General features: G+C 38.4%; 2 protein-coding genes across 3 annotated transcripts; one reads left to right on the forward strand and one right to left on the reverse strand.

Annotated features, from left to right (window-relative positions):
- Window positions 1-7600: 7600 nt before the first annotated feature.
- On the forward strand, window positions 7601-10754 carry LOC309695726 (uncharacterized protein). The gene is made up of 6 exons (XM_082516580.1): window positions 7601-7710; window positions 7815-7862; window positions 8711-8983; window positions 9422-9562; window positions 9674-9701; window positions 9794-10754. Exons 1-6 carry the CDS (start codon window positions 7665-7667, stop codon window positions 9906-9908), a joined length of 651 nt encoding a protein of 216 aa, XP_082372706.1. The 5' UTR covers window positions 7601-7664; the 3' UTR covers window positions 9909-10754.
- On the reverse strand, window positions 10145-14455 carry LOC309695724 (platelet-activating factor receptor-like). 2 transcript variants are annotated; one of them, XM_082516578.1, is made up of 3 exons: window positions 13862-14455; window positions 13753-13774; window positions 10145-12115 (listed from the first exon to the last, which is right to left on the reverse strand). In XM_082516578.1, exon 3 carries the CDS (start codon window positions 12107-12109, stop codon window positions 10985-10987), a length of 1125 nt encoding a protein of 374 aa, XP_082372704.1. In that variant the 5' UTR covers window positions 12110-12115; window positions 13753-13774; window positions 13862-14455; the 3' UTR covers window positions 10145-10984. The 2 variants fall into 2 exon arrangements, with proteins under 2 accessions (XP_082372704.1, XP_082372703.1); XM_082516577.1 differs by lacking the exon at window positions 13753-13774 and having other exon boundaries at window positions 10149-12115; window positions 13862-14342.

Raw genomic sequence — 14455 nt, forward strand, 5'->3', positions numbered from 1 at the left:
GTGGTTTTAAAGAAGGCCCAACAGCATCTCCACTTTCTGAGAATCCTCAGAAAACCTGAAGAACGAGCTGCTGACCGTCTTCTACACTGCAAAAACAGCTATACTTGAAACAAGCCAAATATTCTTAAATCTGACAAATTTTTCTTGTTTTGAGCAAAAAAATCTGCCAATGGGGTAAGCAAAAGTTGCTTGACTAGAATTCTTAAAACTAGCAAATTAATCTAACTGCCATATGCCTTTTAACTAGACAAAATTGTCTAAAATGTATGCTTATTTGAAGAAAATGTGACTTATTATAAGTAAAAGACACTTTGATATTTAGAAAATCTGCACCTAAAATGAGTATTATGCTTTCTTGAACAAGCTGTTTTCAAGAATTATTTGCTTACTTTAAGATTCTACACCTTAATTTAGATTTTTCACATTAAAAAAAACACCTTACTATAGGACAAATTTTCTTAAAACTGAATTGTTTCTTTCTTGATTGAGCTAACTATAAGAATTATGTTTCGACTCTGAGAACAATAATCAGCAAAAATTCCTGAGAATAAGACACCATCTCTTCAAAAGCTACTAAAAATAAGGGAATTCATCTTAAATTAAGACAGCAAAAGCACTCTTAGATTTTGCGCTTTTATTGACACAGCAATGGGTCAGTAACTCACTGAGGTGGGCTGTACCAACTCAGGAGTATGGGGTTGTGTACGGAAATGGTTTAGTTCGCTCTTTTATACCTATAAAATGATATATATTTAAATATTTGACTATTTAGTTAGATTATGTTCTGTAAATACTGACGTGTGGGTGCTGTTACTTACTACAGCTGTTATAAGGCACTGAATTAGGATAGCCATTCCTACCCCATAATGGAATAATCCTGGTTATCTTGACTTTATGGGAAAAGTAGTTCACAGACCAGTAAAACAAAATGATTTGGCGCTGTGTTATCTACATCGTTTTTGTGGGTCTGACCCTCAAATCCCTACTGAGTCATATTAATTCTGCACATAGCCATAGTCCAGATTTCCGTGAAGATTGTGGCATAGATGGATGTGTCAAAGAATATCGTGTTTACAGCTAATTTTGGTATCACATTCTTCGAACACACTCCGACCACCTTGCCAATGGACGATGCAGCGGATCGATTAGGACACAAAAATCTGTAAGGTGAGACTGACTATATACTTTAATATCTTTGAAAATAATCATATAAAATATTCATGTTAGATGTCTACTTGTTTTTACAGCTTAACAGTAGATATGTTAATGCTTATTCCTTATAATCCACAACAATGCTATCTATTTATAAAGAATATTCTGATAGTGTTTAATTTCTTCTACTAGAGAAAACATCATTTTGTATTTTTTTAAACTTTTGTTTTAAATAAACCGATTGTCATGGTCCGCAGTCTCCTTGGTTGTTTGTGTTTATTAATATTCATTGTGTCAGTTAGTTTCCTAGTTATTTGTTAATTATTTCCAGTGTTTAGGTGTTCTCTGTACCTCCCTTGTCTTCAGTGTATTGTCCCTGGTTCGATATTCGTGTTTATTCCTGTTTTACTTTGATAGTCCCTGCCCTGCATCGGTGTATTCAGTTTTGCTTCCTCCTGGTCTCTTCTCATCTGATTAGTGTCAGCTGTGTTTCGTGCCTGTCTGCCAATTCCTCGTTTCCTTTTGTGTGTGTATATTTAGTGTGGTCTTTGTCGGATCGTCTGTATTCTCTCCTGTGTTATCATCTGTGTTCCCTCCCTGATGTTTTCATGTCTTATGTTCCTTGTTCAAGGTTGTAAGGTTTTTGCAACATTTTCCATGTTTCCTGTGTTCTTTAGTTTAGCTTTCCCATTTTAGGTTTTTGAGGATTTTTCAAGGCTTTTAAACTACAGTTAAGCTGCCAAATAGCAATGAGCATTAAATGAATATCCATTTATTAAACTCAGCTTGAAAACATGCATATTTTAGAGTAAATTATAAAATGCAGTATATTTCTGACATTAAAATTTTTTAGAAATTATCAGTGTACCTTGTATTTAATTTCCTTATCCGCAACTAGTCAATTAATCAACCAATCTCAATTGCAGTTCTAGGAGGGAACCCTCATCAGCAGTGAACAGAAATCTGAGTAACATGTGGGCATACAGGACTGATTCAGTGGTGGAAAGCCAGCCAACAATGATATGATATGAGATTCCATTCCATATTACAGTTTCACACACAAAGATATGACATGTGCGGTCATGAAATATTACCTGGGTGATGTAATTGGACTACACGTGAGCTCAACATATGTTTTATAAAAGGTACACTGCTTTACATGCATGAACTGTATTTTCAGGTTATTGTTTTGGACAGTTTTGTGACAATTTTTAAAATGAAGTTGTTGTTTTCCTATAAATTCTGACAGTTGAATGCGATTTTAGCATTGCCATAGTATAGATATACTGATGCTGATCTATTATTCTGTTTGACATGGCCTAAAGTGAATGAGTTGTGCTGTTTCTGTTTTTCAAATGGGCCTGTATTTCATGTTTACCATGTGCTTTTAGTTCCTGCCTTTGTTCATATACTGCATATTGTGTCAAACTTGACAGCAATTATATTAAACTTTAGTGTCAATAAATACATTTCTTAAACTGAGCAGCTGTTTAAATGCCCTTACTCTTGAAATGAGAAAAATAATCTTATTTTTATTCTGGAAATTCAACCAAACCATTGTCATGCCTTGTAACTGGTAAATAAAGCTCAAGATGAGCTGAAATATCCTTTTAAGGAAAAGTTAGACATATTTTCCTAGAATAAGCTTTATTTTCTTGTCCAAAACTTGCTTGTTAAGAATATATTTTCTTTTTAGGCAAAAAATAAGAAAAAATGTCCATAAACAAGGTTTTTTTTACTTTCTTGAAAATCGTTTTTTGCAGTGTACCGCTGCTCCATTGAAAGTGTGCTGACATATTGCATCGGTGTGTGGTTCTCCAGCTGCACCACAGCACACAGAAAGGCACTCCAGAGGGTCATCAATATGGCCCAAAAAATCATTGGACATCCTCTTCCCTCCCTGAAGGACCTGTACAGCACTCGCTGTCTCAAGAGGGCACGCAGCATCCTACGGGACTGCACACACCCAGGACACCGGGTGTTTAAGCTGCTGCCGTCTGGCAGGAGGTTCAGGCTGCTGAGGTCCCGAACATAATAGACTCAAGGACAGCTTTTACGACAGGGCAATAGCCCTGATCAATGCAAATAGCTGATCTGACTGGCTACGTACCTGGACTTTTTTTGGGGGGGTTAACAACGGTAAAAACAGTAATAATAATAATATTTATATTTATAACAAGGTGCAATAATAATTAATGTGCAATAATAATGGCGTGCAATACAAATACACTTATTAATCTTTTTTATTACTAAGTTATTATACTGTGTTGTGTTGTTTGTGTTGCGTTGTGATGTGTCGTATCGTGTCGTGTTATGTCGCAAAATCGATCAATGTAGAGCAGTGTCACAAACCACGGAGGCCCCAGAAAAGTGCAATCAAACGTTGAGTTTATTAACAGCCCGGAGATAACATCAAGATATGCCTTCTGACCAAAATACATGTTGTGGATACTTATAAAGCAGTGGGGTACACGCCCCCCCCATGGCGTATTAAAATAGGTTCCAGGCATTAGTCACAGTTTATCGTACATCTTTACAGTTTTTACCGAATGCCTAAACACTAACTGTGAATCCTGTAGCACAATTTCCAAAACTAGTCAGACTTATAGCAAAACCACTCACTGAGTGTGCAAAACTAAAAGCACAAAAACTGCTTTGCACTCAGTTTGCAATTTTGTAACACACACTTTGCAAGACTGTAGGCACAATTCACTGCACAACACTCAATTTCCAAATTTCCAACACACTCCTAGCAAAAGTATACACATGTATGGCTATCATTAACACTAATTTGCCAACTGTCTGGCACACTTTCACATGTGAAAACTTTCTTAGATAATTAGTTCACTTTGCAATCAGCCTAAGCACTATAATACAGGTAAGCTGTGTGTGCGGAGTACAATGGTGGGAGCAGAAAGAGTGAGAAGTAGAGGAGGCCGAGGAAGAGGACGTGGAGGTGAAGAAGTAGGATGAAGAGGACGACAAGGACAAGGAGGAGCAAGAGGAAGACGAGGAGGGGGCAGAGGAAGCATGTTCACTGCAGACCACGTAACCCATATAGTCATTATGGTGATTGCAAATAATCCTATACTTGGAAATAAACACTTGTGTTTGTTTTGATGTGTTTGACTAAACACCAGTACTTGAAGTTTGGATCCCTCCATGCTTATGGATCTATGACAGAAGTATGAGCTCAAACTGACATAGCCTACCTTGTACACAGGGAAGGCAAACGCCAGATGTGTTTTGTATTCATACCATCGGTGTGCAGTTGGCGCATTGTGTGCTTAGTAGATGATGGCTTGTGTGTACTGTTTGATACGGAAACACCATTTTTACGAAGGTGTGAAGAGTTAATCTAGCTGTGTTTGCTTTTGCAAGAGAACTACAATGTTTTGATTATTGGGTGACAGGTTTTCTTATTTGTGTGAAGAGTTTTGCAAAATTAGCCAATAGTTACAAAAAATGTGCTTAAGCAATCAGAAAAAACTGTAATAGCTATAAACAGACATAGAACTTCTCTTTTCTATAACACCTTCCATACAAGGCAATAAACTTCAAGCCCTCAGGGTCTCTGAGGCTAATTATTGACTCTGATCATCTGTTACCAAGTAGAATAAAATATAGTAAGACACCAAATGAGTTAAGGCCTCAGGCCGGACACATTCCTAGATTATATGTATTATATGTACTGTAAGCATGCATTGCAGTTATCCTTCTATGTTCTAGTTTCCCTCAGCATGTATCACCTGGACAGTCACGCCAGTGAAGCTTAAGACCCTTAATGAACCGAACATCAACTCAAAATAAGCACAGATATGCAATGTGTATAAAATATTTCAAATTTTTACTTGTAATAAAAGTTAACATAATGGTAGGATCCTCAAATGGACATCTTCAATAAACAACTGTAATGCAGTATCAATACTGTGAGAAATATTATTAGATGAAATAATGCTGTAAAGAATGTTATTAATGCAATTATAATGATGCAGATTATATGGCAGTGTCACGTCTGACACTGTGGTCAGCAGCACAGGAGCACCACAGGGAACTGTGCTGTCCCCTCTTCTCTTCACCCTGTACACCTCTGACTTCTGCTACAACTCTGAATTATGCCATATTCAGAAGTTTGCAGATGACACGGCCATCATGGGGTGTATCTGGGATGATCAGGAAGAGGAGTACAGAAGTCTGGTGAGGAACTTTGTCGCATGGAGTCACTCAAACCACCTGCAACTCAACACCTCAAAGACTAAGGAACTGGTTGTGGACTTCGGGAGGTCCAGAGAAGGTCCACTGCCGGTTCAGATAGAGGGGGAGGAGGTGGTCAACAAGTACAAGTACCTCGGGCTGTGGGTGGACAATAAACTGGACTGGTCATGCAACACAGAGCACCTGTATAAAAAAGCCCAAAGCCGACTGTACTTCCTCAGGAGGCTGAGGTCTTTTAACATCTGCAGGAAGCTCCTGAGGATGTTTTACCAGTCGGTGGTTGCTGGAGTACTTTTCTATGCTGTGGTGTGCTGGGGGAGCAGCACAGCAAAGAAGGACTCATCCAGGCTGGAGAAACTGATCAGGAGGGCTAGCTCTGTGGTCGGCATGAAGCTGGACACTCTGGTGACAGTGGCAGAGAAAAGGACATTAAAGAAACTGATGGACATTATGGACAATGCTGGGCATCCTCTGCACACGGCCATAAACAATCAGAAGAGTCTGTTCAGTGACAGGTTGCTTCTCCCCAAGACAAGAACTAACAGACTTAAAAACTCCTTTGTCCCACACGCCATCAAACTGTTTAACTCCTCTCTGGAGGGGAGAGGGAGCGGAAACAGGAAACAGGAGGACAAAGGAGGGGGGAACAACTAAGCTGTAGTGCCTCTTCACCTCACTGTACAATACCTTTTGTGCAATACTTTTTGTAAATAGTCAACAGTGCAATAGACTCAATACTTGAAATGTGCAATTCACTTGTATTTTTATTTTTTATTCCTATTTATTCTATTTATCCCCTTTGTATATTTTATTTATATTTGTCTCTGTATTTATATATGTGTGTGTGTGTGTGTGTGTGTGTGTGTGTGTGTGTGTGTGTGTGTGTGTGTGTGTGTATATATATATATATATATATATATATATATATATATATACATATATATATATATATAACAATTCTGTAACTGTAACTTCGGTCGTTGCTGTGCTTTTTTTTGGAAGTCGAATTTCCCAGAGGAACCCACCCGAGGGATTAATAAAGTTCTATCTTATCTCTCTTATCTTATCTTAAAAGAATTTCTGTATCTCCACAGTTACATGTAGTGCCGACGTAGGACAGTTTTCCAATTTCATTGTACTATTGTACTATGTATGACTGCGCAATGACAATAAAGAGTTATCTTATCTTATCTTCTTTCCACCGTGTGATTTTTCTGACACACTGTCACATTGTCAGTGTGTTCGGGATCGTTTTCATGCTGAAAGTGAAGATGTTGTGAATCACGCATTTTCCAGATCTTATTGCATGCTGGTTTCAAATCTTATTTACAGATATTTTGAAAATATCGCAAACACCACTGACACGGCCTACACCGTGTTTCACAGATGGCTGTAGACATTCACTGTTCAAACTCTCTTTCCTGATCTTCTCCGACAATTCGGGCCAGAAATTAAAAATTTGGATTGATCACTCCATTAGACCTCAGACTTTTCTCACTGTTTCCCTTCCTTAAGATCCTCAGCGACCCTTCCACTGAAAACATTTCACTTTCAGTTCCTGTATCAACTCTTTGCTGGATTTTTTGTTGTTTCTTAAGAACATGACTTCTAGAAAGTGTTCATCTTCTGTAAATAGGTTTTTAGGTCTGAAACTTTTTCTTTTGTCCTCCAATATTCCAGTCTCCAGGTTGACCAAGAAGTGCAATGTCTTAAAAATCATAAGTACTCAAAAAGCTGGATTAATGTAACTTGAGTTGAGATGTAACTTCACATTCAGTCAGGAAAAGATTGATGTTGCAGTCTCGGGCAGGGGGCTGCAGCTGCTCTTTATATGGATTTAAGGCTGTTGTGAGTGAGACCTGGGATTTTTTAATCAGTGGCTGCGGCTCAGGTGGTAGAGTGGGTCATCTGGCAGTCAGAAAAGCAGTGGATCAGTCCCTGAATTCTCCAGTCCACATTTCTGATTGGAAGCTCAAGCTTCAGTCCATTTTGTTTATCACTCTTCTCATTTGTGTTTATGTATATATATTTTTTTGTTTGCTTTTTGCTCGTATTGCCAGGCAGTGGAAACACTGCACACAGTTTCCCCTGTATGGAAGATTGAAGAGTCCAATTATTATTTCTCTCTTTTTGTTGATTATTTGTATAAAGGAACTTTAAACTTCCCTTCTCTCAGTTTGCCAGTCTTTTACTTCCCCCCCACTTTCACCTATATTTTAAAGTGCCACAGTGATTCATTTTTCTACCTGTTAGCCAGAGGTAACTGCAGTATTTGCTTCTTGTTTATCTCAAACAAAATGCTGCCTGTCCTTTTTCTCCTTTTTATTTCCTTTGAGGGTACAGGTAAGCACATTTCTTCCATTTAATTTTAAAACAGAATCTAGAAAGTGGACTTCTAATGCTTTGTCATGAATAATTTTTGCCTCTTATTTTGTCTGCACTTATAGCCCAAAACCAGACTCTGAGTTCCCCGACAGCTCCAGTGACTCACAAAGGTAATACAGACTCTGAACTTTTGGAAGGATAGATCGAATCAAATGATTGAAATTAAGCTGGTGGCTCTGTGAACCTAAACATTGCTGTGTACTGCAGTATTTTGAGCTGTTCAATAACATGTTACACCCTTCTTATGATTTAACATTTGATAATTAAAACTAAACATTAAGTGGAGCAGAGGATCTGAACTATCTTTGGCATTGAAGGTAATTAAACCTGACCCAAAATATTCGACAAGACAAACATTTTATGATGACAATGGAAAGTTATTAAAGATCATCCTGTTTTAGGCATGCATATCCAAACTAAATGAGCTGCTTAACAGTTTTTCACATATTCAAATATAAACAACAAAGGGAAAACCCAGGAGGATCACCTAAGTTACTGGAATAAATCCTATGTGATCGTGTGCAGTTGACTTGCCATTCATTTTACCAGATATTACTGACATATTTTACTGAGTTTGGTCAACAGCAATGCTTTACAAATGGCACCACATTAAAAGCTAGAAGATCACTAAAGCAGTTAGGACTTCGTCTTCATCACCATGGCTTGCTTTACCTCTTATGAAGAAGAAGAGTTTTTGAATATTTCACTGGGGGGGAAAAAACTGTACAGTGGCACAAAAAGGAAAAAAAAACATTCAAGTTCAATTACTTCATTCTCTGAATGAGTAAACCGAGTGACCAACAGACCAACACTGCTATTTCTAGAACTACATCGCTTTTGTGGTCAGCAAATAGTTTATATGTACGCATTCAGCATGCAACATCTATGTCCTGCTTAAAAATCTGATTGGTTACAGCTTTACCTCAACTTCCTGTTATTTCTGCACTCTCCTTCACAGAAACATTTCCTCCTCTATGGGTGGTGGCCACGCCGGACTACCCGGTTGCAGCAGGACAAAAAGTAAGCCTGTACTGCAGCAGTTCCATAATATCAGTGACTGGGACTTGGTCATGGGTACGCCTGCGAAATCAGACCTGGGAAAAAGAGGGAAACAGTAGGGAACTGATCCTGACCAAGCCAGAGCAAAGTGGGGAGTACCGCTGCTGTTCTTCAGTTGTCAACTGCGCAAACCAAACCCACACAGTTTACATCATTTCAACACAAACCACAGGTTGGTTATGTGTTTGTTCACACCCTAAACTTACTAAAATAAGGATGATCGAATCTGCTTATTTAAAAAATAAAAAATAAATATTAGAATTGCATAAATAGGACATAAATATATATTTATGTAGATAAATAAATGAAGAAAAAATAATAATTTGAATGGTACATTTAATTAAATACTCGACAATTTATTAATGTTAATAAATTTTAGGTGTATTTACTTGTGTTTTGAGCAATTTATATTTATTCCATAAAAACCTGGAAAAAATCTTTAAGGCTTTCACTTTTAAACTGAAATAGCGAACTGTAAAATGATTATCATACAATGGATAGCAATCATGACTGACTGGATTCATTAATCTTTTATTTATGCTGTGTGCATCATCTGGCTGTGAAGTTGCAAGTCTTAATGTCTCTTTTCTCTTTCCTCAACTCCCAACAGTGGGAGAGAATTTAGGAATAACAGCCTTCGTCTTTTCTCTTCTGATCTTGATCATCATCATCGCTGCTGTTATTTTTTTCTGGCTGGGCTTCCAAAGGACCAGTGGAACAGTGACCACCTCCAGCACTCCAGCAGTTAAAGGTATCTCTGAGCTCTTCTTGTATAGAGGGCTACAAGTATGGAGGGCAATGAGTGCCTTAATCAGTATGAATTAAAATGTTTTGTGACTCTTTTTTTTCCTTTTTCTTTAAGATGTTCCTGGACCTGAAATCACACCAACGTAAGTCTTGAGAGAAGAATCATGCACACTTCAGTCATGCACTTTAACTCTTGCTACAAGCTATTCACAGATAATATTTCTGTTTACACTAGGGGAGATCTTCCACAGCCTGACACAGACGTGTACATAAACTACACTAGCCAAGGCTACGCCGATGTGGAACCCGCCAATGTGACCTGGGAGGGTGTGTACTCAAGTCTCTCGTGAAAGGAGATCGAGACATGCAGTGGAAAGTGGACTGATTAAAACAAGCCTGTTTTTTTTAACTCTATCTCTGGGTTAGTTATATGAAAATTGCCAGTGAGTTTACTTCCTGACTTATCAGATTTTATCTGTTGCGCAGAAGCTATCACACCATAAATGTGGTTAAAACCCAGAGAAGCTGAGTGCATCTACGCAGGCAATAGCGTTTGTACGTTTATATATTAACTGGAAGCTTCTTGTTTTTCTTCTCCTTTTAATCGTGACATTGCAAAACTGAAAAACATACAAAAGATTTTCAAATTTTAGGGAGTATTTTTGTTTTTGTTGTTTTCTACAATATATAATAACAAAAAGGTTCAAGTTAATAGAAAATACAAAATTTGCGACAACAAAAAGTCTCACATTAGAAACAATTCATTTCCACAGATACACATTAAATACACATACGTACGCTACTTCTGTCTGTTTCAGTGAATTATAAGATTTCAACACAAGACATAAATGAAGTGTCCCAACACTGAACACCAGAGAGGAAACGTACCCCAGGCATTACTGCTTTTGTTCCTTGGTGTCACAATACCTGATTTAACTTGCCTGATGAAAAAAAATTAAAGTTGTTCTCAGAGAGGACAGACAGTGCGATTACAACACATGTTGCTGACATAACATCAGACGTGTAGAGATAAGGTGTACCCACACATGTATGTTATTCTGTCATTTTCTCCTGCTTTTGTGTCCTAATGTTGTGTCAAACACCGCCACAGGATTTCTGTGAGAAGATGTCTTGTGTCATCATCGAGTGATGCTATTGTTCTTTAAAGATACATAAAGTTTTGGCTGCTTGCAAAACTTCTGCTTTTCGGTTTGTTCTTCACACAGGAAGTGCAGAAATTCTGGGGCAACTCAGAAGGCGACGTGTTCGAGATCACATGAAGTTAAACAGTTTATTGTCCCAGATGTGCATGCCTCAACGCCTTATTGTATGTAATCTTCGCCATCAGCATGAGAGAGTCACATGAGTTTGATAGTCAGATTTTAGACATGTATTGAACTTGTATGAATCACTCATCTCTGGTCAGCTAGTGCTCGCTTGGGAGTCTCTGACTTGGAATCCTGCTATCCATGGAAATCTGTGTGGTGGCCATTTGAGAGCATCCCTCTCCCTTTGCTAATTTTTTAATGTGGGCTGTGATGAACCTTCTAAACTTCCCTGTGGCAAAATAATAAACTACAGGATCCAAAATGCAGTTGAGGCCCATAAGAACCAGTGTGATCTGATGAGCGTCGTTCAGCAACTGACGAGTGGTCTTGCTGTACTTCACGTGGCCGAAGCCGTCTTCGATCTCCAGCACTGCCAGAGCCCAGGGGCCTTGAACTATATGGTGTGGCAGGAAACACAGGACAAACACTCCTACCACTGCCCACAACATCTGGATAGCCCTCCGTTTCACCCCTCTGGGCCTTTTTAAAGTCGAGGATGCAGTGGACTTTTTAGAAAGAGCTGCTGAGGACCGAATTTCTGATTCTGGAGGCCTTTGAGAAATTAACACTCGAGCAATAAGGATATTGCATATCACAACGAGCAAAAAGATACCAAAGAACAATCCAATTATTAAAAAATGAGTGACAGCCACTTTTTTCTTCTCATAATTAGTTTCACCCTGGTATCCCTCAAAGCAGCGAAGGATCTTCGTGTTGTTTTTAAAGTGCTCGTTGGTCCCTGGACTCACCAGATAAGGGACAGACATCGCCAGAACAAATGCCCAGATAAAAACACAGACGATGATTCCACGAATTCTGTGGTCCGAAGAGGCTGCGTCTAGAGGCCGAGTCACCGCCCAGTATCTGTTGATGCTGATGGCTGAAAGGAAGAGGATGGTGCCGTAAGTGTTGATGAAAAAGAAGGTGCCTGTCACCCGGCACATGACGTCTCCATAAACCCAGTCTCCCTCACGGATATAGTAATCAATCCAAAAGGGAAGAGCACACACAAACAGAAGATCAGCGATGGTCAAGTTGGTCATGTAGATACGGATTTCTCCCATGGCCTTGGCTTGACGAAGGCAGCGCAGGACAAACAGTACGTAGAGGTTAGAGATGAAGCCCAGGATGAAGAAGACGATGTAGAAAACCGGGATGAACACATAACGAAACTGAGAGTCCAGGAAAGTGGATTCATCGGTATTCCCTATAGTTTCATTCATCTTTGCCTGTGGGAGACAACATATATTATCATCAGTACAATGGTTTACTCGGACTTTTGATGCAGATGACAAAGGTAGGGTATATTAGAAAGTAGAATCTTTGAGAACAACTACTTTTTGTGATATTTCAATTTCAGTATAGAGAAAAAACAAAAAAAGTAAATGAGTAAGAAAGATTTAAAATAAAGAAAGAGGGCACTTTCCTTGCTGCAAGGACTAAGTTATCTATCACCTTTTATTGGCACAAATGTATTTACCAGATAAATTATTAGCCATTCCATACATTTATTGTATTAATTAATTTCTTGTTATCTGAGCACATCTTCTGAAATTGTCAGGTAATTTTAAACAGTCTGAGAAGTCTTAACATTTCTTTGTGCTATGAATCATATGTTCCAAATTGATGTAATGGCACAGAAGTATGATAAGTTTTAAACTGGAGACCATCTTGCCAGGAAACAACAGAAGCATGAAATCACTGAGTTGCTGGACCGCACCCATATTTGAACATACGCTTCATGTGAAGTTTTGTGGCTGTGTTTTGCACAGCTGTAGTTTTATCATAGTAATATAATCTGTGTCCAAACAAATACCTCAACACTCTGTATAAAAGGGCCTGTTGGGACTTTATCTGCCATAGACTTCTTATTACTCATCTAAGATCTAACTCTCAGTCAAAGTCTTTATAGGTAGAGTCATTAATCGGCATCTTGCAGTAACACTATACATCATGAAGCCTTTAAAAACTCAGTTGCAGACCACGAGGGAAAGATTGAGGTTGGATTTGTGACTGTTTTATGTTCATTTTATCTTTGGTTTTGCCACTAAGACTAAAATGGTTATAGAACTTGAAGCTGCTGATAGTGATCACTCTGGCATGACTTGAATTCATTCAAAGACAAGCATCAGAATTAAAACTGAAAGTAGTGCAAAAGGTCAAAGATTGAAAAAAGATGTGGTTCTCAGACTTTAATCTGCTGTAAAGGAGCTGACACTGATTGGAGGTGCAAACTCTAAACACCTAAAGATGTTCGAGGAGAATCTGTCACTGAACAATGGGATTTCACTCGGTGGGGCGAATGTGTGAACAACAAATTACAGACAACAAGCTTGACACCCACTTACAATAAAGAACAGTAGTCCAACAGTAAATGAGCTGTGACGCTGTTTGATAAACTGACACACCCTTGTTACTGGGAAATAACTGACACTGCTAAATACTATCAGCTTGTGAACAAGTTTAACTGAGTACCATTTTTACAGCACTTTTTTCTGAATAAGTGCCATAGGTGTTTATTTTATAACCTGTTTGGATCTGTCTTATGCAGATCTGTTCAGAGAAACCTGTTTAATGGTTTCCTCTGAACAACCAATAACCTCATAACCAGTCAAGGAGTGTGAAATACAAACATTTCCTTTTGTCAACTATTAATCATCAATTTAATATTGATTTAATTAATCACAGCATTGTAAAGACTGTGGACCCCCCCCCCCCCCCCCCCCCAAAAAAAAAAATAAATAAATAAACAAATAAATAAATAAATCCATTTATAGATTTGAGTAGAGCAGCAGTTAATTCACAAACAAATTTTTTCCAAGCAAAATAAAAACTGAACGATTTGTGAAAATAAGGATGCTTTTACCTTTGCTGTCTTCTCTTCTTGACTAAAACATATTATTAGACCGATGATTAATATCCTCACTCACTTTGTCACGTAAAACGAGAAATAACAAGGAAAACTGTACACTTACACAACTGCTTCTTCTGTTTTCAGTCTCCTGATGCGCGTAAACACTTTGAATGGATTTACAGCTTCAGTTCAGCAACAGTGCGACTTCTCTGAGAGAGAGGGGGTTTGTGCGTCTTGTGAGCGTGTGAGTGGGAGTGTTCTCTCTGGGCAGAGCGGAGGAGGTGTCGTTTCAGTCTTCTTAGGAAAGACCCGAGTTGCGCAATACAAGGAACATTAAGCTATACGATTTCACGATTCCCGTGAAAAGGAATAGGAACCCCCGCTTTAATGCAACGCTGGAGTTTTAACATTTTTTTCCATAGAAACATCACGTGTGCGATATGAGTAAAGGAATCAGGAAACTATGTCCTAGGGGCTAATTAAAATCAGCAGAGAAAGAAAAGATTTTTCTGAGTTATAGAAATGAACTGCAGAGGAATTTCGTCATGACTGCGACATGCTAATGAGACATGAAGTGATATACAGTTATTATGTTATTATAAGTCTGCGTATGAAAACTTACATTTTACTCATGTATCCGTTCAAACAATGCAACAATTCCAATTTCAAGAATCACGAACTGGGAAGTCGCGTAGGCTGATGCTGCATTCAATGG

The sequence above is a fragment of the Aulonocara stuartgranti genome (genome assembly GCF_965226115.1).
Source record: "Aulonocara stuartgranti genome assembly, chromosome: 19".
Classification (NCBI taxonomy): Eukaryota; Metazoa; Chordata; class Actinopteri; order Cichliformes; family Cichlidae; genus Aulonocara; species Aulonocara stuartgranti.